Raw genomic sequence first — 26,955 nt, forward strand, 5'->3', positions numbered from 1 at the left:
GGCATTATTTTATGCTTAACAAAGGGCTAAAACACTTAACTCAAACAGAAGGATAAGCCCATAGAATGTATGAGCATTAGGTCTTTAAGACCAATATGTTCCCCCCCAAAAAGGATTTTTATAGTCAGTAGACTACCAAAAAGCATATCATCAATTGTATTACAGACACATTATAGACTTTCAATAAATTTTTCAGCGTCACAGTTTTCTTAAAACAATGACAGCGCAGGTCTATAATTCTAGCATAAAGCGTTTTATCAGAATCAGCAGTTTACTGAGAAGCAATGTTATAGTGCTTCTATTTATCATTTTATGATGCCTACCATATAGACATATATTTGGGTATACAATTACTAGCTGTAGCCCATCTGTAGGTCTGTACACTTTGTCACCCAACATGACTCCAACAATCAATTAAAAGGGGCTGCCATAGGATCCCTACTGACCAGCTTACTTTTAAATGGTGGACTATTTTGGTATGGACATGGTAGTGGTGTTGTACAGGTATTATTTCAGGTTCAAATTTGCATAGGCTCTTGTATTTCAAAGCTCATAAATACTTGTCTGTTACATGTGTGTTTTACCTCATTTAATTCTTTAAATAAATAAATTAACAAACCAATATGGTGGTGTTCAGGGGTGTCCAAACATTTATTCAAAGACAGCCTACATTTTGTTTACAGAGTTTTGTTTGTTTTGACTTTTTATATTTCAGGGGTCACCACAGCAGATCAGTCTGGTCCTAATACCTGATTTGGCACAGTTTTTACATGGGATGTCTTTCCTGATGCAACCCTTAGTTTTATCCAGGCTTGGGACCGGCACTGAGAGCGCACTGACCTCCCAAGTGTACCTCCCAATGGGAAGTGGCTAAGCTGTTCTGCCGTCCCCCCAGACATAGCCAATCATGTCTGTGTAGATGCCCAACAGGCCGAGATCTCATTGATAGTAGGCTACCGGGATTTACTGCTGCACCACCTAAGCGTGTGTCAAGACAAGTACACCCATGTCTACTTCTCTGGTCTTTACAATATGTTACATGTCATACATGTCTGTACTAATCAAAACCAGTTCCTAGTATGTGCAATGTACCTTGGTGGGAAAATTGCTTTGAGTCTTGAAAGCTAAGCATTGTGCTGGCATGCTTGTTTTATTAAAAGTATGGGGGCACCAATCGAAGCCTTCTAATAGAAAATGGGTCCACTTTTCACCAAGACTTCCGACCTGCTTGATTTAGTTTAGTTAGGGTTGCAGTTTGCATTTAAGCCAGCAGGTGGCGCCTTCAAAAAATTGTAACCACAAGAACTCTTTTGTAATTTTTCACCTCCTGTTCTTGGTTGTTTGTTGATGTGTTTTTAATGGTGGCAGCAGGAGACATAGATGATCGAGGAGTTAAAGTTCTGAAGGCTTTTTTTATCTTGTGACTAACACTCTGAGGGAAGAGGACACACTTCCTTTGTATGTGTGTTGCAGCAGTGAAATGAGAACAAGTCTCGGGTTATTCCTGGTTCTCAAAGGCCATCTTTGTGCAAAGTCTCTCCCACTCGTCCAACCCCATGTCCTCCATTCCTCCCTCTCTCTCAGACATGGACTGACTGCAGATTTCCCTTCAGCTCTGCTATACTTCTACATTGAAATACTTTTGAGTCTTGTACTTTCACAGAAGTAGAGTTGTGCTGCCATCCAACTTATTAGAAACACCAATGTAGGTCCTTTACTGAGCTAGTCTGACCTGACTGAATTTAATCTGTTGGACCATTTGAAGTATGTCTTGTAGATATTTCTGATTTCTTAAGTCTTAAAATACTTTCCTCTTTTCTATCCACACCTTCACTATTACTATGCAGTTCCATTCCAGCTTTACAAAACAACTGGTCTTGGTCATGTCGATTTTTTTTGTGGTTGTGTGTCATAGCATGAACAAGTAAGCTTTGGTACGGGCATTACAACATCCAAATATAATCCAAAACTAATCATGGCATTTATTAACTTATTTTGTTATTCACATATTGCATATACAGTACGTATATAATATGCAAAGCTTGATAGAGTGGTTCAGGTACTCCTGTACTATCCCAAATTGCTTTTAATTCACTACACTGATTCTCTACATGAATGTAAAAAGTTTACACACCCCTGTTAAAATGGCAACTTCATGTGATGTATACAAATTAGACAAAGATAAATAATTTCAGATGTTTTTCCACATTTAATGTGACCTATGACCTGTACAATCCAATTTAAAAACAAAATATTTAACATGGGGAAAAAAATTAAGTAATCTGGCTGCATAAGTGCTGATAGACTGAATGCTGTCACAAAATCAAAAGGTGATTTAACAAAGTATTATTTTAAGGCTCTCCATATACTGTATGTGCAACCACATAATTTTTACTATTTTTTAAATTTATTTTCCCTTATAAATTTATTTTCCCGTTTAACACTGTGGATTTTTCAAAGCAAAACTACGCATCCCTAGTGTAAAGCCATGGTCATACCAGAAGCTTGGGCATATCTAAGTCCTCTTATCATACTATTAACAATTCATGACTAAGTGTATAATTCTGCTTTAGTAACTTTGGAAATTCAGAAACTTTCCAGTAGGTCTACTGAAGTCGTACATATACAGTGCCTTGCAAAAGTATTCAGCCCCCTTGAACTTTTCAACCTTTTGCCACATTTCAGGCTTCAAACATAACGATATGAAATTGTAATTTTTTGTGAAGAATCAACAACAAGTGGGACACAATCGTGAAGTGGAACGAAATTTATTGGATATTTTAAACTTTTTTTAGAAATAAAAAACTGAAAAGTGGGGCGTGCAATATTATTCAGCCCCCTTGCGTTAATACTTTGTAGCGCCACCTTTTGCTGCGATTACAGCTGCAAGTCGCTTGGGGTATGTCTCTATCAGTTTTGCACATCGAGAGACAGACATTTTTGCCCATTCTTCCTTGCAAAACAGCTCGAGCTCAGTGAGGTTGGATGGAGAGCGTTTGTGAACAGCAGTTTTCAGCTCTTTCCACAGATTCTCGATGGGATTCAGGTCTGGACTTTGACTTGGCCATTCTAACACCTGGATACGTTTATTTGTGAACCATTCCATTGTAGATTTTGCTTTATGTTTTGGATCATTGTCTTGTTGGAAGATAAATCTCCGTCCCAGTCTCAGGTCTTTTGCAGACTGCAACAGGTTTTCTTCCAGAATGGTCCTGTATTTGGCTCCATCCATCTTCCCATCAATTTTAACCATCTTCCCTGTCCCTGCTGAAGAAAAGCAGGCCCAAACCATGATGCTGCCACCACCATGTTTGACAGTGGGGATGGTGTGTTCAGGGTGATGAGCTGTGTTGCTTTTACGCCAAACATAACGTTTTGCATTGTGGCCAAAAAGTTCGATTTTGGTTTCATCTGACCAGAGCACCTTCTTCCACATGTTTGGTGTGTCTCCCAGGTGACTTTTTATAGATATCTTTGAGAAATGGCTTTCTTCTTGCCACTCTTCCATAAAGGCCAGATTTGTGCAGTGTACGACTGATTGTGTCCTATGGACAGAGTCTCCCACCTCAGCTGTAGATCTCTGCAGTTCATTCAGAGTGATCATGGGCCTCTTGGCTGCATCTCTGATCAGTCTTCTCCTTGTTTGAGCTGAAAGTTTAGAGGGACGGCCGGGTCTTGGTAGATTTGCAGTGGTCTGATACTCCCTTCATTTCAATATGATCGCTTGCACAGTGCTCCTTGAGATGTTTAAAGCTTGGGAAATCTTTTTGTATCCAAATCCGGCTTTAAACTTCTCCACAACAGTATCTCGGACCTGCCTGGTGTGTTCCTTGGTCTTCATGATGCTCTCTGCGCTTTAAACAGAACTCTGAGACTGTCACAGAGCAGGTGCATTTATACGGAGACTTGATTACACACAGGTGGATTCTATTTATCACCATCAGTCATTTAAGTAACATTGGATCATTCAGAGATCCTCACTGAACTTCTGGAGTGAGTTTGCTGCACTGAAAGTAAAGGGGCTGAATAATATTGCACGCCCCACTTTTTAGTTTTTTATTTCTAAAAAAAGTTTAAAATATCCAATAAATTTCGTTCCACTTCACGATTGTGTCCCACTTGTTGTTGATTCTTCACAAAAAATTACAATTTCATATCGTTATGTTTGAAGCCTGAAATGTGGCAAAAGGTTGAAAAGTTCAAGGGGGCTGAATACTTTTGCAAGGCACTGTATAAAGTTTAGTATACCAAAGGGTCAACTGGAAGCCTCCCAGCCTGCCTGTAGGATTACAGACTAGCTTATTAACACTTAATCTATCCATCTAGAATGCTTCAGCGTTCACTTCACAATGAACTAAATAGGTAAAGATATTAAGCACAACTGCTGTTATAATGAAACCTCCATGCATGAGAGCTTCCAATTACATGCACACTTACACAATGTAGGGGTCAGTGAGCTACCTGCGCTACCTCGAGTGTTTTATTACTGAGCTTGATTCTTAAACTTGATTCTTAGAATTCTGTTCTTTTAGCCCCTAATGAGTTGACTGGAAAAGAATGTTTCCTAAATAAACCAGCCACAAAGTTACTGCTTGATATAAGCAGGGATTGTAATAAATTGTTTTCGACAAATTGAGGTTTTCAATATGTTCGAATTATACACTATATAGCCAAAGGTATGTGATCACAACCATGAACTAGTCCAAAATCATGGGCATGAGGCTAGTATTGGCCCCCACTTTGCAGATGTTACAGACTACTCTGTTTCGGGAAGGCTTTCCAAAACATTTTGAAAAGTCTATAGATATCAGTGCCCATGAGGTGAGAGCATCTGTGAGGTAAGGCATTAAAGCTGGACAAAAAAGGTATGCTAAATGCTCGAAATATATATCTATATCAAACTATTTACTAATTAATTTATTGTTGGCATTTTCTGAGTTTGCAGACTGGTTTTGTTGCTACATGTTTATGGGAAACCTATCATCACTGTAATTTTTAAATATGTCACATTCTAAATAGTTATTTCTGAGCCCACCAAGCATTTAGTGTTCATAAGTACTTGGAAGGTCTATTTTAAATGTAAAGAAATATTTAACTCAATCTGTTTAACAAAAGTGGACCAATGAGAAATCATGTTTTTGAGGGGAATGTTAAAATGATTTGACAGGTGTAGTACTTACTCTGTAAATGAAATCAATAGGCTTAAATATTGAACCCAGACATGAATATACACGCATGAGCGCTTCCTATTACATGCACACTTACACATACGTAAAGGTCACTGAGGTACTGTTTATAGAGCAAACTGCACTGTTCTAGTATCAGCTCAATGTTTATGATATTCTGGCATTTAAAATAGGTAGACGTATTCTTTTAAGTTTACTCGGCACATAAAAGTGGTCCAGATCTGTCTTTGTACATATATGTGACACAGTTTTGTCTTCTTAGTAGTGTAAATAATAATCATTAAGAATTGAAACATTCTTCATTGTGGGGCACTTTTTATATTTAGTAATGAAAAACAATTCATTTTTTATCTTTAGGGATCATCTGTGAAGAAAATGTATTTATTTAGGTCTGTTTAATATTGCATTTATTAACATTTAACTACCGCAGGAATTGGAGCATATAAATTAAAGTAATAGTTTTTGGGCTGTAATTACCATGTTCTCACACCAACAAATGCATAAATGAAAAAATTTATAATAAGAAGAACTGCATCATAAACTTGTATATTTTCCATTTGTTTTCCATATTGATTTGTACTATTTTTGGCTACATTAATGTGGATATTAATTTTCCCATACTGGTAAATCCCAAATGTGCTTTTCTTATTCGCGGCTTTACATCCTCACTACAGAGATTAAATACAATAGAGCTGTATTGTTCAGAAAGAAAAAAATAAATAAATGACGTGTGACTGAGTGCTGTGGAATAACAATTTGTATCTAATGTTAAATTACTGCAGTTTTGTTTGTTTTATTTGCATTAAAAGCTTCATCCTGTTCAGGGTTGTGGTGGTTTATCAGTTGGGGAAACAATAGGTGCATGGCAGAAACACCCTGGACAGGGAGCCGGTCCTTCACAGGGCTTTGACCGTTCAGAAGAGTGGATTTTTAAGTTACTTACCAGTTAAGCCATTTTTTTCAGACCTTTCTTACTAACAAACAATTTCCAACAGCAGAACTGCTGTTCACTGGATATTTTATTGTTTTTTGCTCTAAAAACTGTTGTGTGTATAAATATGTAGCTTATCTGGCACCAACAACCATACTAGGGTCAAAGTGGCCTTTCACTGTCTGTTTTACCACTGTTCTAATATGGTCAGTGTTGCAGTAATTTATTAGGCAAAAGGTAGAAAACACCATGGACAGGTTGCCAGTCCATCACAGGACACATACACATTCACACACTCGTACTTTGGGCAGGTTTCACTAGCTCCAGTTGGCTGCATGTCTTTGGAATTGTAAAAGGAAATCAAAGCACCTGGAGGAAACTCATGTGGTCACAGAGAGAACATGCAAACTCCAAACAGTAAGGACACGGGTCACCCAGTCGGGGAATTGAACCCCAGCTCTTCTTGCTGTGAGGTGACTGCGCTACCCACTGTGCAGTCCCTTGAAAATGCCAATGTATCTCCAAACATGTCTATATATTATTGTATATAATTACATATATTTAAGCAGAAAACTGAGTGAGCAGTCCAAGTGAAACATTTGCCACTTTTATTTGTTTTATTGTTCATGGAATTCCTACGGTCACCGCAGTGCTATAAAAGGTGTAGTGGAAGTTGAGCATCTGAGATCAGCCATGTAATTTATCCTATAGTGGCTGACTTATGGATTTGTGCTGTTAAAAGCCATCTAGAGGGTTCAGGCTATACCGGGACCCTGAGTCCAGCTGTTTAAGACAGGATATCTGTTAAACAGAGACACATGTTTGCACACACCCATTCAGACTGTAGAAGTGCTATAATCAGACTCCTGCTATCCATCTTCGCAGCTAACCAGTCTGTGATTTAACCGCTCGCGCACACACTTTGTTTGTACGTGGCCTGATTTAATGGGTTCAGGAAGCAGATACAAGCGCACTATATCTTCCCTCCAGCAAACACGCTGGCCTTGACTCCTCCTATAATCCATCCATCAACGGATTTTCCTCCACTAAATCTCGCTGTAGCAACTCATGCTATTCATCACCGAAAACCAATTTCAGGAAGACGTTTTGGGACACATAAACGTAGAAACTAACATAGTATTCAACTGGGGATGGTCAATTTTTCCTGTCAATTTGTATACGTGATAAATTTCCCTAAAAAATCATTCAGGCTACACTAAGATTCATACATACAAGAAAGAAACGATACAAATTGCTGGTAAGACTTAACTAAATCAGAACACTGAGGTGATTTACTTAGTTGTCAATTATTTTAAATCTCGCATGTATCAATGTACATTTTGTTGGGTTTAAAGCCAGTAAAAAAGCCTGAAATTGTTTTTTAAGGTTAGATGCTGTTATTGCTGAATAAAACCAGTTAAATCACTGATATTTCATTAAACCAAATGGTAAATATTAGAAATGCAGTAGCAGTGCAGACTCAGTAAATCAGGTTTTGCTTTAAACATGAGATGGCAGGTTTTGTTGTTGTTTTTTTTAAATTAATTTTTAAATTTTATTGAGGGGGTAGCACAGTCACCTCACAGCAACAAGGTCCCAGGTTTGATTTCCAGGTGGAGTGGCTCGGGTCCTTTCTGTATGGAGTTCTGTGTGGCATGTTCTCCCCGTGTCTGCCTGGGTTTCCTCTGGGAGCTCTGGTTTCCTCCCACAGTCCAAAGACACACAAGTGAGGTGAATTGGAGACAAAAAATTGTCCATGACTGTTTGACATTAAAATTTAAACTGATGAATCTTGTGTAACCAATAACTACCTGTGCTGACATGAATGTAACCAAAGTGTGCAAAACATGAGGTTAAAATCTCAATAAAATAAAAAACTGATATTTGTGTGTGTTTTCATCAGTGCTGAAGACACTCACTCTACAGGAGGGCTCATGTCGTCTGGTTTGGTCTCGAAGAAGCGCAGCACCTCCTCACTTTGGGAGATCTGTGGAGGAAGTCGTACCAGCGCCTGATAATCAGACAGGAAAAGAAACAAAACAATCAGCAGATGCACACACGGATTCTAGAGTTATGCTGCCATCATTTCCAAACAGGATGTGGGGGGTGAGTGCGTTTTGCTCATGTCAAAAAGTGTCCTAAATGTCCTGAGTTTCCTAAATGTATTGTGTCCTAAATGCTAATTCTTAAAAATAAACTAATACATAACACAAGCTTTAATTCTTACCTAATAGAATTGTTCTATTTTTGATAATTAATTCATATTAATAAAACAATTAATAAATATTAAATATATATATATATATATATATATATATATATATATATACAGTATATATATATATAATATATATAATAAATATATATATATATATGTATTTAATATTTATTAATTGTTTTATTAATATGTATATATATATATATATATATATATATATATATATATATATATATATATATATATATATATATATCTGGATTAATTAAATAAATACAAGCAAATGAATAAATGTAAATAAATACAAGCAAAAATTAATTTGAGTTGCTAATTCAATTAATAGAGCTGGATATATACAGTATATAGCTCTATATATAGCTCTATTAATTGAATTAGCAACTCAAATTAATTTTTGCTTGTATTTATTTACACCCGAAAATAGAAGCTTGAGTCGGGAATCACTTAAGAGATCCTAAAGAGTCCCAGAGGTTTCTCAAAATAGTGTGGGAAAGCTGGTTCTGTGAACAAAACCAAAGTGAAGTTCTGGCACTGATCCGCACATGACATCATTGCAACAGGAAGTAGTAAAAAGTTTGATGACTACGCATAAGCACTGAGAGCTGTGTTTTATCTGGGAATAATGTTTTATTAATGCGTAAACAGGCTACTTTAATTATTTACCGTTTTATTTATCCTGTTTACAACCCATTGTCTCAGTTTATGGAAGTCCTTGCTGCAGTAACTGTATTTTTTATCTATTCATGGAAAAATCAACTCAAATGCACATCTGAGAACATTACTGAATAACAGAACATATGCCATTACTTTTATAGCACTGGTAATGGTCAATAAAAGGTACTTTTAAATTCTTTGGAACAATGAACCTACTTGGAGAATAAAATGATTGTGTTTTATTGGATGATGTTCAGTAATCCTGGCTAAATTCATGGCTAAAATACATTGGATAGGCCATCAATTTATTCTATCCATTCATTTGTCCCAGACACAGCCAATCATGACTGTGTAGATGCCCGGGTGACTGATAGCACATCTCAGATTTGCACCCAGATTACAGCGGTTGTGATGTAGCATAATAGAAGGCTCTGCCAACTGCTGTCATTTGTTACAGTAACAATTTGGTACTTCAGTGAAATTTTGTGAAAATATAAGAAAAATATATAAATATAATAATTCTGTTTGACCAGTAAATGTAATTGAATATTAGTGTACATCAAATTTTAAAAAATTACAAATGTGATAAATGATAAATAATATAATAATCATTTGTTCTACATTACATGGATCTGTAAATAAGACAATGTTTTGTTTGAGGCAGGAAACCGGGAGGAGTTGCTTTATTTGGTAACTCATTAACACAGCTCATCACCGTGCAAAGAACCACAGTGAAAGTGTGTCTATGAGAAAACACAAACAAGTGAGATAAATGTTGTACTGGTGAGATGAATCCCTGGAGGCTGAGTGTTCCTCGAGAACACAGGCCAATTACATGCAGGTAGTTTGTCTAATTAAAACTTGCAGAAATAGGTGGTAAACATCGGCCCTCCTCACTTTAAAGCGGATTGCTCTGTAACACTGGGCACTAATGTGCCATCTCCTTAAACAACCAAGAAGGAATCCTTCACTAGGACACTAACGGTGTCTAAGTAAATTCTGTAAGCACCCCTCTGAAGTTATTTGAGTTTGGGTGTTTCAGCCACACTCATTGCTAACAGGCGTATCAAATCAGTTATATAAAAGTAATTACAGGCTTTCAATTTTGGGGAAGGTCATATTGCTTCCTGGCTGGGCTTACAAATACAAAGGTCACACATCATTACGTGAACCCACATGCCACCCTAGCGTCGGTCCCAAGCCTGGAAAATAGGAGGATTGCGTAAGCATAAAAACTTGGCTAAATCAAATGTGCGGATGAATGATCCACTGTGGCGACACCTAACGGGAGCAACCAAAAGAAATCCTGCAGTTATGTAACTGTGTTCTGACTAGTGATAAAGTATTGTGACTAATGGTGGAATATTTCTCCTCTTCTGATGCCAGTTAGCCCATCCCTTAAAATCGCAGCACTCTCCACCACAGAAAACCTCTTCATTCTTTTCAGTAGACTTTGTATAATTTAAACTATGGCACAGTGGCTCACAGTGCCCACGATGCCTACAATACCTTGTTGGTTTTCCCCTTGTCCCTCGTCTGTATTTGTGGCAGATATACAGAATCATCTTGGCTTCAAAGCAACACATGGCTTGACACGTAACAATCAATAGTACTACATCACTATGATATTTTTCCAATCTAGGAATCTAGGACTTTTTATGAGCTCAGAGAGTCTCTAGGTGCTTGTTTACATAACACCCAGCTCCCCAATCAACCCCTAATCCTCTCAGTCACCTCTGTTTCCAGTTCCCTCTAGAAGCTGTTTTTATCTGTGGATAGGAATGGTGTGTCTATGTGGGAAACAAACAACATATGTAAGAAGAGGAAATGCAATATTGCACAAAATATTGATGTTCTCAGTATCTGATATTTCAGCTGTCATTCCGGCTAACTGCTAACATATAAAGACAAATTTCACAGATTTTCGGGATTATTTTAGTCAAAGGCCTACACAACCCACATATTGAGAATGTGCTTATAGGTTAGAGCCCCATACTGACTCTCAGGATCTGAGGTCCAGAGGAACAGAAATGATGGCTACAGCAACACTTGAAGAATAATTTGCATATGCAAATAAAAAAGTTTATAAAAGGCTTATTTATTTGGCAAAACTAGCTACATATCAGTCAGAATTAAAATAAGTACTGTCCGTATAGGAATACATGCTAACTGTCTTAATTGCTACTTTCTATGTTGTTAATTCCTTACCGAAAAAGTGCTCTGTTGGATTTTGAGCTGGTGACTGGGAAGGTTATTACAGTACACTGAACTCAACTCATGCTAGCAGTTTGAGATGACTTTGGTTTTGTGATGTGCTTTATTATGCTTGAAGTAGTCATTCTAAAACGGATAAATTGTGACCATAATGGGATGCAAATGGTCAGCGACTATACTTAGTCTGTGGCATTTAAAAAATGCTCAATAAGTATCAGGGGGTCCAAATATATTTAAAAATATATTTTACACCTTTAAATCAACACCACAAACCTGACATAACACAAAGGTTGAGTTTATGCATTTTCTAGGAACAACACACACCACAGCATTTTGATTGTGTCCAAACTACATACTATACATAAAGTACTATGCCTATAAATACTGGTGATACTGTTTAATAGTGTTTTCTTAGTCTATATGGTATTACAGATGTGCTCTAAAATACTGACTTTACTGTGCACACAACTGTGACTGTCAAAGTCCTTTAATAAAAAGTTAAAGGGAAAAATTCTTCTTTGTTACCAAAAGCTTGTTTTTAAGCTAGTAGCTAACATTAGCCTGCTTGCTTGGTGGATATGAGGTCCTGGGTTTGATCCCCAGGTGGGGCGGTCCAGGTCCTTTCTGTGTGGAGTTTGAATGTCCTCCCCGTGTTCGCGTGGGTTTCCTCCCTGAGCTCCAGTTTCCTCCCACAGTCCAAAGACATGCAAGTGAGGTGAACTAGAGATACCAAATTGTCCATGACTGTGTTCGATATAACCTTGTGTGAACTGATGAATCTTGCGTAATGAGTAACTACCGTTCCTGTCATGAATGTAACCAAAGTGTAAAACATGACATAAAAATCCTAATAAACAATAAAACAAACTCTGTTGTCTGTATTTGTGATGCACAGGGTTTGTTTATAGCTCACCTGATCTTCAATTTTTCTTCCTAAATGCATTAACTCTATTATATCTGATATTTTGTCATACATCTGCATTTCTTATCATTACTTAATTCGTCAATCATTACTACTCTATTTAATTCGGATCAGTTTGTTGAGGTGTGTATGAAAAGCAAATGGGAATTACAAAGGAAACTGTATAAGTTGTTTAAAAAGAGGACAAAACTTACCCTGCAGTAATCATCTATAAAGCGTAATCTCTTCATGGCCACGTCTCGTACATGACTTCGTCGAAACAGAATTTTACCTTGATGAAGAACAGAAAAGTGAGACGGGTCAGTTTAAATAAAAGCATGTTATAATTATCATTAAGTCCAACATGAAATTCGACACAAACAAACAAATTAATCACAGCATGAGCATGATGTACATAAATGTTATGACTTTCTAGATTTGAGTGGTAGCGCTGTCGTCTCACAGCAAGAAGGGCCTGGGTATGATTCTCCGGCCAGGTGGCCAAGGTCCTTTCTGTGTGGAGTTTGCATGTTCTCCTTGTGTCTGTGTGGGTTTTCTCTGGGTGCTCTGTGTGGGTTTTCTCCCACAAGTCTAAAGCCATGCAGTCAGGTTACTTCGAGCTACCCTGAGTGTGTGTGCCCTGTGTTTGACTGTTTGGCTTTCCTCTGGAGGCTCCAGTCTCCTCCCACAGTCCAAAGACGTGCAAGTGAGGTGAATTGGAGATATAAAATTGTCCATGACTGTGTTTGATATTAAACTTGTGAACTGATGAACCTTGTGTAATGAGTAACTACCGTTTCTGTCATGAATGTAACCAAAGTGTAAAACAAGACGTTAAAATCCTAATTAATAAATAAATAAATAAATACATGTAATCGTATAGGTTCTCTGTAGCATTTGCATCACAGTACATTCTCTCTTTAATTCTGTTATATAGAATAATAAACATTTATCTTTATTCTACTTGAATTTTTTGGTATTATATCAGTGCAGAGATTTGTTTGAAATGTAAAAATTCTCAGACCCCTGTTTTTTTCCCCTCATAGTTTAAAGGCTTCGTGTGTATTATTTTTTGCCGCAGTATCACAGTAACTGCTCTGTGTGTGATGACATTCCTGTCTCCCGCATTTCAATTATGCTTTCCCAGACTTCTTGCTACAGATGGATATAGCATCACAATCTATGAAAAATGCTTTTCCTGCTATTTCTTTTGTTTAAAAAAAAAATCCTAGCAAGAGTAATGACTAGTGGTGCAAATAGGATTTTACCTCTGCAGAAATGACGAGTGCGGATAATATTTTTTTCATAATCTGAGGGAACTGAGGGATTTGAATCTTATTGTACTGTGCGGTGCTGTATGCCATGTTGCTGAAGTTAATGGCACCAAAACATAGTGCTTTATTAGATTGTTAATAAACGTGGGCGTCAAAGCTAAATGAACTGAATAAGCAGCTACAAAAAGAAAGAAATGCATGTGTAAGAGGGGAAAAAGAGAGATGCACTGAGAGAGATTTTCACTCACGTATTCAAGCCTGTGGATATCTGACCGTGAGTTTGTTGGTCATACCCTCCACTCTTATAGGCAGTCTTTTAATGAGATGTTGGAATGTTTCTATAGAATTCTGTGCCCATTCAATTAAAAACATTGTAAGGTCAGGCATTGATGTTAAACATGATGGCCTGGCTCACAATTGATGTTCAGTGGAGTTAAGGTCAGGACCCTGTGCAGGCCACACTCATTAAACCATGTATTTATGAACCTCTCTTTGTGTACAGATGACTGAAAAGTCTAAACTAGAAAATAACTTTTGGCCATATAGTATGTATACAAAAGCATTGAGAGGTGTATATACACTGATCAGCTATAACATTAAAACCACCTCCCTGTTTTTACACTCACTGTCCATTTTATCAGCTCCACTTACCATGTAGCACTTGTTGTGTGGGCAGCGTACTGTGACCACTGATTAAAGTCTTGAAGATGACCAACTCAAACAGCAGCAATAGATGAGCGATCGTCTCTGACTTTCCATCTACAAGGTGGACCAACTAGGTAGGAGTGTCTAATAGAGTGGACAGTGAGTGGACACGGTATTTATAAACTCCAGCAGGGCTGCTGTGTCTCATCCACTCATACCAGCACAACACACACTAACACACCATCACCATGTCATTGTCACTGCAGTGCTGAGAATCATCCACCACCTAAATAATACCTGCTCTGTGGTGGTCCTGTGGGGGTCCTGACCATTGAAGAACAGGGTGAAAGCAGGCTAAAAAGGTATGTAGAGAAACAGACAGACTACAGTCAGTAGTGCTTCTATATGGTACGTGGAGCTGATAAAATGGACAGTGAGTGTAGAAACAAGGAGGTGGTTTTAATGTTATGGCTGATCGGTGTATGTAAAAAGCTATAGTTATATATTAATCATAGATATATGCGTAAGTTTACTAATATTCTCCGTTTTTTTTGCACAATGCTACTATTTGCACCTCTGGTAGATGCTAACTGCATTCTGTTGCCTTGTACCTGCACTGAGCAATGACAATAAAGTTGAATCTATCTATCTATCTATCTATCTATCTATCTATCTATCTATCTATCTATCTATCTATCTATCTATCTATCTATCTATTTATCTATCTATCTATCTATCTATCTATGCTCAGTAGTATGTACATCAAGGTTTAAGTGCAGTGTGTGAAGAGGATGGTAATGTATGACCGCAATTAGAAAAAAAATGGAAAAAATGAGCTGCTGGTGGAACAGAGTCAGCATGGGTGGAAAATAAGTGTCATATTCTCTGCCTGTCTATCTAAGTATATATAACTTTATACTGGTCTATGCCGGACACTAATTTCCAAGAGAATAAGCAGTCCAGGGTGGACAAACAAGAACTAACATCATTTCAAAATTCTTTATTTAAGTATATAAGTAGCAGCGGAACCCAGCAGTGTTTTCCAGTACACGCCTGTTTAAATCTCTGCATTGTAAAGCAGTTCCTACAAAGGAATCAGATCACTTTGAAATGTTACCAAACAAAGCGCCTGCTTGTCAGCCTTTCACAGTGAGACCATCAGATAAGGGACCTTTTTATAATGCTGAGACTACAAACCCCCTGACCACAGTGGCTGACGTCCAGCGTGGACAACACAAACTGTAAATGCTTCATGTTTATGGGTACTGTTTGGACATCTACTGGATTAAAGTCAAAAAGTTTACATACACTTCTATTTATATATATATATATATATATATATATATATATATATATATATATATATATATATATATATATATATATATATATATATATATATATAAACACTGTATATCCTGGGAATCTTAGGATTTCAGTAATTTCTACATTTCTGTTCTAGTACATTGACGTAATGGGTTAAATCAAACTTCTTTGTCCCATTAAACCCTTACAAATTTAAGTTGTTTGTTTAACATAAAATTTTATTTTATAGTGTTGCTTTAATATATGTGCTGGGTCACAGATACATACAGGAACCTTGCTGATTAACTTGGTGGTGTAAGTTCTTTAGTAGGTCTTCTGCGTCAATATACATCGGCTACGCTCAATAAACTGTACCATAAGCTGTAGGTTAAAAAAAATAAAGCTCTGTACAGATCTCAAAAAGATTATAAGATTTAGATTACAAGAACTTTACAGAACTTTTAAAACCCACCATAAACCTATGAAAGAACATGTAACAAATTTGTGTTCCAAATATTTAGTCACATTGACAGTTAGGGGTTGAGCTACCATCCAGCGATAGTGCATTTTAGCACCAGTCTTTAGTACAGTACTAGGATAAAGGGATAAAACAAAGTAATGCCTCAGTTTGTGTTTTCATGGTGGTGAAAAGAGCCTTGTCTCTCACATTGGCCCAAAATCTCCTACTGGTTGTCAGCTGGTTTGTGATTTGGTGACGACAATGCCACACTATTATTTTAATACTTATTAGACCATTTAGGAATCCCTCATGCTTTATAGACAGGGCATTTTCATCCTGTTAGAGAACACTCCCAAGAGGACAGACATTTTCCGCACTGTTGATCAGATGATCAGCCAGATTAATCACTTAGCACTGACCTGACATGAACCTTCTCTAGAGGAAGAAGAACGATTTTGTCATATTTGTACACATATCCCAGATTGTTTGGAAGCTGGGGTCAGAGTGCAGGGTCAGCCACTGTATCGCACCAATGGAGCAGACAGGGTTAGGTGCCTTGCTCAAGGGCCCAACAGTGGCTAGATTCGAACATTCTGATAGCCCAAAGCTCCACCCACTAGGCTACCACTGTTCCCCAGTAACATGCACCTTAGAAAAACAGTCACCGGATGTTTTAACTGTAGGACTTAAACCTTCTTTTGCTGATTTTATGCCCCACACATCATGGCTTTTAGCCAGTTAAGAGGACTAAAGCTTTGTTCCATGGATAATCTAATGATTAACTGTCGATTAACAAATAGAGATCAGCAATACATACAAAAACATAATAATTGTGACATGCTTAGTTGTATTTACATCAGAGGGTTGTTGATGGTATAGGATGACCACAATCAGACAAAATGGAAAAAAATGAGCTGCTGGTGAAGCAGAGTCAGCAAGGGTGGAAAATGAGTGTCGTAGTCTCTGCCTGTCTGTCTATCTCCACTGCTGCATTATTCACTCTCACATACTAGTAATGATTCTTCAACCCACTGACAGTGTATGTGTGTAAGTGTTAGCAGCCCGGAGAATAAAAATCGAACAGTCCTGGCCAACCAGTCAGATGATGTACAACAGACAGAAGTGCTGGCATCATGCATTTGTGAGTCTTTGCATGAGAGCTTGTTAGATAGAAACAAGAAAAGTTCCTACCTGGAAGAAATGGGATGATGCGCTTTTTGGGATCCTTCTGCCCTCCCTCAATTGGGAACTTGTCAAGTAGCTGCATCTGGAAAAAGAACATGGCATTTTAGAACACAGCACTAACATTGGCAGTGACCCAAAGAGACCATGAACAACTGACAGTTTGTTGGGCACCAAGACTTATTGATGCCCGAACGACATGAAGGCTACTGAAGGTGTCCGGTACTGACCAACAGAACACTGTGGTTCAAATTGTAGATAATTTTATATCGAGGTTGAAATTAACGTGTCACAATACATCGAAGCCTTCTGTGTATGGGGCTGCATAGTCACAGGCCAGTCAAATATAATAGAATGCCTTTATTTGTCATATATACATATACAGCTGTACATTACAACGAAATTGTCTTACCACATATCCCAGCCTGTCTGGAAGCTGGGGTCAGAGCACAGGGTCAGCCATTGTACGGCGCCCCTGGAGCCGAAAGGGTTAAGGGCCTTGCTCAAGGACCCAACAGTGGCTGCATGGCAGAGCTGGGATTCAAACTCTCAACCTTTCAATTGGCAACCCAAAGCTCTACCACTAGGCTATGACTGTCCTATGCAAAGTGCCCATGCTAACTCCTGTCTTGTCTAAAGCACCAGCAAACATCCACTAGGATGTTACCCACAATACCGCTGTTTCAAATGCCAGACAAATGGAGATGTCCTGTCCCCTCAGAGGGCAGTTAAAATTCATTTCAAACCATTTCACCTTTCTCCCTTTAATCATTTCACGAATGACCCATGGCTTTTTGGAAGGGACAACATCTCCACTGCATCTTGGTCACTGACTGGGTCTCTCGATTCGCCAGCCCATTAATCACAACCCTCCTCGAACACTATACCAATTCCTGACTCTAATAAAAGCATCTGTGGGTGTGAATGTGTGCAGATGTGTTTGCAAAGCTCTTTTGTAAGGAAATGCTCATAAAATTGCATACTACAGAGCACACCTCTGACACATAAGATCTCCTTTTAGCACAGTTATATTCATATAACACTGATCGTCCTCCACGCAAGTGCTCATTTTCAAATCTAAGCACTAAAAAGAAACAACAAACATTGGACTTGGAATAGCAAAATATTGAGATTTTTATTAATAGGTTATTTAAAGTACTCCTGTATATTTTATTTCATTTTCTTTTACCACTTTATCCTGATTGTGGGTTGTAACTGGTCTGGTTTCACCAGGAAAAACTTGGTGGAAGGCGGAACACCCTGGACAGTCTGTGTAGATACCTGTCTGGCTCTTTAATTTATTATTGTAGGTTTATAGCTGATTAATGAATACCCAGCAGGTAATAAAGCACATGTGGCCCATCACACTTCTGACCACTTTTACCACCAAGATGATAAAAAGGTTGATAAGGAACAGTGGTAGCTGAGTGGTTAAGGTACTGGTTTATTAAGCAGAAGGTTGCCAGTTCAAGCCCACAACTGCCTAGTTGCCACTGTTGCCTGCTATCACCCTGTTCTTTAATGGTCAGGACCACCACAGAGCAGGTATTATTTGGGTGGTGGATCATTCTCAGCACTGCAGTGACAATGACATGGTGGTGGCACAGACACAGAAGCTGATGGAGTTTTTAAAATACCGTGTCCACTCACTGTCCACTCTATTAGACACTCCTACCTAGTTGGTCCACCTTGTAGATGTGAAGTCAGAGACGATCGCTCATCTATTGCTGCTGTTTGAGTTGGTCATCTTCTAGACCTTCATCAGTGGTCACAGGATGTCGCCCACAGAGCGCTGTTGGCTGGATATTTTTGGTTGGTGGACTATTCTCAGTACAGCAGTGACAGTGAGGTGTGACAGTGCTGCCGTGTCTGATCCACTCATACCAGCACAACACACACTAGCACACCACCACCATGTCAGTGTTACTGCAGTGCTGAGAATGATCCACCACCCAAATACTACCTAGTCCTGGGAGAGTCCTGACCATTAAAGAAGGGTGAAAGCAGGCTAAAAAAAATATGTAGAGAAACAGATGGATTACATTCAGTAATTGTAGAACTACAAAGTGCTATATGGTAAGTGGAGCTGATAAAATGGACAGTGTAGGTGTAAATTTTGAATATTGGCCTGTTGTAAGGTCTGTGTGTCAATGGATTATACATTTGTCAGAAAAAAATTTTGAATTCATTTTTGTCAGTAATAGCAAGTTGTTCAGGGCCTGAGAACACCATCATCAAACCATTACACCAGCACTGCCATGTTTTGTTAGTGTACTGTTCTAAATATGAATGTTTCACCCTTTCCATCAATTTTGCATGAAAACTGTATAAAGCTCCAACTCGTGTATGATTGGCAGCACTGTTTATTACCGGTTTACAGCACGGAGTGAATAATCGATACTGCAGTAGAGCCAAATGTCAGTCAGTTACACAGTGTATATATAGTAATACCACCCAAACCTCCACTTTAGTTTGAGAACGCAGTACTTGGCAGCTGTGGGAAGAAGCATCACTGATGATACAACCAACAAGTTTGGAGGTCATAAACTCGGATGCAGAAATGTGTTCCAACAGCGAGATGAAGTTACAAATAGCCTTCAGTCACTGCAAGGAGAATTATTGGAACGTAATGCTTTTTTACTTAGCGTTAAATGGTGCCTCGGGGCAGAAAGCCAGCAATCCAACTCCTGGTTCGAACACTAAATAAAACTGAAACAGCTCAGCAAATGTAGACCTGACATTATACTAGGCATTACATTTGAGAAGTGGAATGCTTAGCCATGTGTAAAGATCAGAAGCCAGAGTGTGTGTGTGTGTGTGTGTGTGTGTGTGCTATATGTAAATCAGTAAATCAGTATATAAATCACTGATGGCAAAATTACTCACATGTGCTGCGGCAGGGAGCGAGAACTACTGTGACTGGGAGAAAAGAAAAGTACAATGGCAAAAACGCTGAGACAGACTTAAAATCAAGGTCTCTCTCTCAGCTAGTTAGATTGTTTATTCACCTGGTTCAACTGGGCTTACTTAGCAAAAAGCCCACACATCTGGCTTCTGCTTCTTTCACTTTCCATTACGTATGCATTCACTGCTACACAGACCATTCAGAAAAGAAGACTATGAACCTATGTTGAAATTTAATTTATATACAAAAGCACCTCTAATGGGAACCAGTTCCGAAAGGCATCGGAACTGGACATCGGAGCAATTAAAGAAGGTTGACTGATCCTGGAAATTCTTTTTTCTCCAAGATCACAGATGGCTGGAAACGTGTGCATCGTTTACCCAGGGTGCACTGTAGGCTGATTCACCAGAAGTTGAATGTCCTGCTGGTAATGTCCTGCTACCAGATATCACAGAAGAACTGGAGGTTCAGTGGGTCAGATGTTTTCACAGCATATTATGCAGGTGGTCCTAATGTTTTGGCTTATCAGTGTATACTCTATGGGTGTGTTCGAAAAGCTAGGGAGCTCTCTACATAGGGTGTGTTCGAAAAGCTAGGGAGCTCTCTACATAGACAGCATTTTACGTCATCCTACGCGCGCTCCTGAGAATGAGGCTGTTCGAAATCCTAGATGCCTTAATAAGCTGTCTAGTTAGGCATCTTAAAATGTCAATGTTATTTTGACTCAAGAATGAGTGAGCAGCTGAAGCGTCCTTAGTGATCAAGGCAATCCCAGCATTCAGTGCGGCAACTTTAACTTGTATAAACTTGCACAAGTGTCATTTATTTGTTATAAGTTCGGGCTTGTCAGCAAATTTAACCGTTTTTGGTACACAAAGGGAGACGTTAGTTGACATGCTAGTACGCTGTGCCACCCCATCCCATTGGTTTGAATGGCAAGATGCTAAATGCGAAACCCGATAGAAACGCTGTCTAAGTAGCGCGTTCGAATAACCTGCCTTATAAGTCATTAACTTATTAGAATCCTCTCTACTGAGGCAGCTGCCTATGTAGGCAGTAATACAGCAAGGCAGCTCACTTGGTTTTCGAACACACCCTATATACTTTATATCTATATTTACTCTGAGGTGTAAAAGCCAATATTTTGAGCCCTGCATACAATGCACTATATAAAGTATGAAGCAATGAAGTCTTCTCATTCTCTGATATGCAAAGTTAGGCTAACAATAATCTTACGGCTGTGAAACACTAGTAATAAATAAAATGCTTATTATCAGCAAAGTGTTTGTCATCCAAAATCTTTGTCTGAGCTCACAAATGGCCACTGAATAGGCACAAATTCCCTGGGACACACACCAGAATCTTGTGGGAAAACCTTCCCAAAAGCATTAAAGCTGTTACAGCAGCAAATAAAGGTGGTGTCATATTAATACCCAGGAATTGTCCAGCAAGCAGAGGTTAGGTAGACAGGTGTCCATATATTTTTTGGCCATATAGAATAGTCTGTTAGTATTGCTTAGTCAAATCACTGAGGCAAATGAATGTGGAGGGACTGCTACTTTAGAATTCATACAATCTCCACATCTGACCCGCCTCTTTCCGTCCTCCATAACCCTCTCTGGGAATTCCTCTAACCCCCCTCCCCACACCCTTTTCGTCTCAGTGATCTCATTCTCTCTCCCTTCCCTCCTCACCACATCCTTTCAGTGATGGGAGGGGGAAAAAGATGTGAATGGATAAAAGATGGGATTAAAAGGTGGGAAACTATTGGTTCTGAGGGGAGAAAGAAGGCAAAATAGCAGGGAGGAGAAAAGCATGTAGGAGAAAGCAAGCAAGAGAAGTTCACAGCAGCAAGGCACCTGAGAGACTTTGTTTCCATGGCAACATAGGGAGGATAGGAAAAAAATCGCAGGGACTGTTAGAGGAGAGGTATTGCACGATGAATGAGTGTATGAATGAGAAAAACGTAAAATCTTTTGAGCGTTTCTCTCACATGTAGGCATGTACACGTACACGAACACATTAAGTACAAACACATACAGTCAAAACACCCATCACACACATGCATGTGATGAATGGTCACGTGATGCACCAGGCTCACAAAATAAAAATAATCTTATTCCACTTCACACATCTCTCCTGCATTAATCTTATGCAGCTCAGCTTCATCATACTTTGTTTATTTCTGCAATGTTTTTCATTTATTTTCATGGCTAAGAATAGATGCTTTATTTGTGCAGTGTGCATGAGGCAGGCTGTCAAGAAACAATAGGGGGAAAACAAAGAAAATCGAATAACGAGTTTTAAAAAGCATTTTTTTAGACTAGGAAACTTTTAGATGCTTGAATGTCTGTTACCCCACCATGGCTGATATGATTGTCTACGTCTGAGGTAGGGGGATGGCCGAAGCTATGCGGTAGATTGGCGCCCTGTTTAACTTATTCCTGCCTTGTGCCCAGTGTTTCAGGGTGCAGAACTGCACCACAGTAAAAACGTGCCAGTAAAAGAGTTTTGGTATTGAACTGAGTCATGAACTGCAGCTGCATATAAAAATAGTACTTGTGGTTCTAGCTAAATCTTACAGGTATAATTATTATAGATCTAGTGTAGAGGAAATGCCTTTATTTGTCATATATACTGTATGTATACATTTACATTTACATTTTCAGCATTTAGCAGACGCTCTTATCCAGAGCGACTTACAGAAGTGCTTCCATAGTGAACATTTCATTCCTTAAGTTTAGATAGACAACAGGCGAAGAACACAACTCTGCTAAAACCTGTTAGAACCAAAGTGCCTTTTTTTTTTCTTTTTTTTTTTAAATGGAAAAGATTGGAATAAAGTGTTAGTAAATAAGTACAAATCAGCCTAAGTGTTTAGTAAAAAGGTGTGTTTTTAATCGTTTTTTAAAGACAGCAAGAGACTCAGCTGTTCGGACAGACAGAGGAAGTTCATTCCACCATTTGGGCGCTAGAACAGAGAACAGCCTTGATGCTTGTCTTCCTTTAGTCCTGGATGGAGGCTCAAGTCGAGCTAGACTAGAGGCTCGGAGGTTGCGTGGTACAGAGCGGGGTTTGATTAGACCCCGAAGGTAGCTTGGGGCTGGTCCATTTTTGGCTTTGTAGGCGAGCGTCAGTGTTTTAAACTGAATGCGTGCAGCTACAGGAAGCCAGTGAAGAGAACGCAGCACTGTATACACGTGTACAGTACAATGAAATTCTGTTTCTGTGTATACCAGCGTGTTGGGAGCTAGGGTCAGAGCGCAGGGCCGGTCATCGTACTGTGCCCCTAGAGCCAAGAGGGTTAAGGACCTTGCACAAGAGCCCAGGGGCTGCATAGCACAACCCACAACCTTCCGACTGATAGGCCAAAGCTCTACCCACTAGGCTAACCTATATAGAAGCATATTTGATTCTTTCTCTGTAGGGGAAACTGTTCTTTAATAAAGGAGGAAAACATTTTATGGCAACACAAGGATAAGGAGATACAGTTGCAGTATTATTGGTTCTTTTAAACCAGGACAGTGGAAGCCTGGTGAGTAGAGCATTGGTCTATCAATCAAAATTAAAAAATGTAAAAGACTCTGCCATGCAGCCACTATTGGACCCTTGAGCAAGGTGCCTAACCAGCCATATGATGGCTGACCCTGAGCTCTGACCCCGGGTTGGGATATGCTAAGAAAGAATATCGTTGTACTATATATGACAAATAGTTCCTCATTAAAATTATATGTACACGGTGACATTATGTTAGTAAACAATGTTAATACATATTTCAGTATCAGAATACACATTATATTTTCAGTACCCAAACCTATCAAATAAACTATGTTTAACATTAGCATAGTGCACACATTGTATAGTTCACATGGCTTGAAGTGCATGGTATGTTAAGTCAATGCACTGTTTAATACAGTGAGAGCTTTCACACATCTTTACAGAGATAAAGCAGTTAACAGGATTAAATAAGACACACTAAGGCATGAAATACTGGGTGCTTGTCTGAAGGTCTACCAACAACCACCAGTGGTATAACTAATGCCCCATTTTCACTCCACCCGATACCCGATGGTACAAAATGTGTTTAAATCCATGATCCTGCATTTAGTGGTTGTTTCCATTGTCAAGTGTCCTAGACTGTGACCAAGTACCCGTGCTAAATGTCGTTACCTTTCTTGACCAGGGTCCAAGAGCACCAAAGTGGCCCATATGAAACAGTGCAGGCCATCGAGTGGTTAAACAGAACTGCCACTAGAGTGAGACAATACAAGCTTTACATATTTTATCAACGTGCTGACTTATAAAACATAAAGCTACTGCGATTTTTTACAGTTGCTGTGGTGTATTTCTTCTGACTGTCTAGTGGAGAACGGCACCACAGCCTCCCCCGACTTTTACCAGTACCCTTGTGCAACTGGAAATGGATAGTAGCACATAAGCTACAGTACAGATAGTTCTGGATTTGGATCTGTACCATATCGTACAGTATGGTACCGTGCAGTGGAAAGGGAGCTTAGCAGTATTTAAAGTGACTAGACTTGTCAGTTCTAAGATGAAGCTTTATCCCAAATCCTACAATACACAGTTTTCAGTTTCTCTAAATGTCTGTACAGTCCATAAAACCATTTCAAAACTAACAAAATGATGGCAGCTAACATTTTCTAATGCAGATCGTGTTTTTATTGTCACTAGCATTATACTGTAGCATTAGAGTAACTGTGCTGTGCAAACTGCCCAATAGCTTAAGGATATGTTTTCTCTTAACACAATGCTCATTTAAATGCTCATTTAAACTTCCTTTCTTAACGGATCTTTGATCAGCTGAAAGTGCACAAAGCCCCTTTCCTCAGTTCAGATAAGGACAAAGATCTGCAACAGGAAGATGTTATTAACCTGTCAGAGAGAAGCTACTTCCACTACAGAGGATGTGTCTGCTCGATTAATCTTTATTCTGCTCCACACCTCAAAGTAAATGCCTAAAATAAGGAATTCAAAGCTTCCTTGGCCTGTTTTGTCATGGATTACAGATACAATTCTCTCCTAGACACAAACACTGTAGAATTTCATCTACAACAGCCAAACGGGTACCAAAAAGCTACCTGCCAAACAGCTGGAGAGATTCCAGCACCGAGGTGTTTTCCTTTGTTGCTTTCTCGCCTCGCTGGCTGTCATATTCAGCATGTTTATACCTCTTAAGCTTAATGAGAACATTAATCACCGTGGGCCGGCATCCCTGCATCTCACTTTCACTCACGCGCAGGATGAAGTAGCAGGCTAACAAATGGCTCGGACACATCTGAAGCATGTCCACACATGCATTAGTGAGAGTAGTATTGAGTTTCAGCAGATATATGTCTGCACTTGGAGCTTTTACAAAAAACAATCAATCTCTCTCGCCATCTCACACTTTTTATTAAAATCTGTCTACTGACACAAACAGTTTTATTAAGCGTTAGGATGTGTTTACTGCAAATATTTGAATGAATCCAAACAAATTAGAGATAAAAGTAAAACTAGAAGTAATACCATATACGTATATTTGTATATTCTGTTCATAAGAATCAATAAATATATGCTCTTCAATGGTCATGGCTCTCCCAGGACCACTACAGAAAAGGTATTATTTGGGTGGTGGGTCGTTCTCAGCACTGCAGTGACACTGACATGGTGGTGGTGTGTTAGTGTGTGTTGTGCTGGTATGAGTGGATCAGACACAGCAGTGCTGCTGGAGTTTTTAAATATTGTGTCCACTCACTGTCCACTTTATTAGACACATATCTAGTTGGTTCACCTTGTAGATGTAAAGTCAGAGATAATCGCTCATCTTTTGATGCCATTGAGTTGGTCATCTTCTAGACCTTCATCAGTGGTCACAGGGCGCTGCCCACGGTGCGCTGTTGGCTGGATATTTTTGGTTGGTGGACTATTCTCAGTCCAGCAGTGACAGTGAGGTGTTTAAAAACTCCATCATCATTGCTGTGCCTTATCCACTCATACCAGCACAACACACACTAACACACCACCACCATGTCAGTGTTACTGCAGTGCTGAGAATGACCCACCACCCAAATAATACCTGCTCTGTGGTGGTCCTGGGAGAGTCCTGACCATTGAACAACATAATGAAAGGGGGTTAACAAAGCATGCAGAGAAACAAATGGACTACAAAGTGCTTCTATATGGTAAGTGGAGCTGACAATAGACAGTGAGTGCAGAAACACGGAGGTGGTTTTAATGTAATGGCTGATCGGTGTACACAGTAATGTAGATTATAACTATAATGCCCCCGTCGTCGTGTGGCATTAAACAGTCTGACTGCTTGGGAAACAAAAGACTAATTAATGTTATTAGCTGTTTATATGTAGTTCATGTTGAAAATCACATACATGCACAAATGGGGTCAAACTTTATATTTGTAAGCCACATGCATGCGGAAGTTCTTTTTCTTCAACTGATGAGTGTTATTTAATGACTGTCATGAAATGTGTCACTTTTCCTTAAAAATCCATGAAATCTGTGCTTTTTGAAAAACGAGCATATTTAGGAGGGCCCTAGTTATTGGTAACAATGATCCTGGGAATATTATGGACAGCGTACAGATGCTGACAGCTTTTCAGCTTTAGAAGTCAGACCTGAATCCACCATCCATGTCTAGAATGACAGATGAATAAAAAAATAAAGATCTCTGTGTGTGTGTGTGTTTAGAGTTTGAGCGGTGTATAAAGGGCAGCCAAATCCCTGCCTTAGAAAGTGTTGGCTGTGTGAGCCGTTCCCCTCTCTTCCATAAGAGGAGTCCAGCTGCAGTCTGGCCACAGAGCCAGCAGCTCCACCCTGTACCCTCACTGACCCCAGATCAGTCATACACTCACAAACCTGTGCAGTAGAAAGAACAAGAACCAGTTGGGGCTGACCTGAGAACAATACCACACTGTAACAGTAGAGAATTCATTTTGGGGTGTGTTTGTTTTTGTTCTGTAATAACTGAACCCTAGTTTGTGTAGTATGTATTTTATTAAGTCTATTTTGGCCCACAGTGAAAGAGAGAAACTGTGTATAGAAATG

General features: G+C 39.0%; 1 protein-coding gene across 8 annotated transcripts in view; it reads right to left on the bottom strand.

Annotated features, from left to right (window-relative positions):
- Positions 1-26,955, bottom strand: part of sh3pxd2aa (SH3 and PX domains 2Aa) — a 129,768-nt gene that overhangs the window by 64,868 nt on the left and 37,945 nt on the right. For 7 of the 8 annotated variants that reach the window (XM_063010717.1, XM_063010715.1, XM_063010714.1 and 4 more), the window contains exons 3-5: positions 16,998-17,073; positions 12,338-12,414; positions 8,037-8,128 (exon numbers count right to left, since the gene is read on the bottom strand). In XM_063010717.1, the coding sequence (XP_062866787.1) occupies positions 8,037-8,128; positions 12,338-12,414; positions 16,998-17,073 (245 nt within the window). Of the gene's footprint in view, positions 1-8,036; positions 8,129-12,337; positions 12,415-16,997; positions 17,074-26,955 lie in introns of those variants that run through there. The other variant, XM_063010718.1, reaches the window with a different exon arrangement.

The sequence above is a fragment of the Trichomycterus rosablanca genome, chromosome 15 (assembly GCF_030014385.1).
Source record: "Trichomycterus rosablanca isolate fTriRos1 chromosome 15, fTriRos1.hap1, whole genome shotgun sequence".
NCBI classification, from domain to species: domain Eukaryota; kingdom Metazoa; phylum Chordata; class Actinopteri; order Siluriformes; family Trichomycteridae; genus Trichomycterus; species Trichomycterus rosablanca.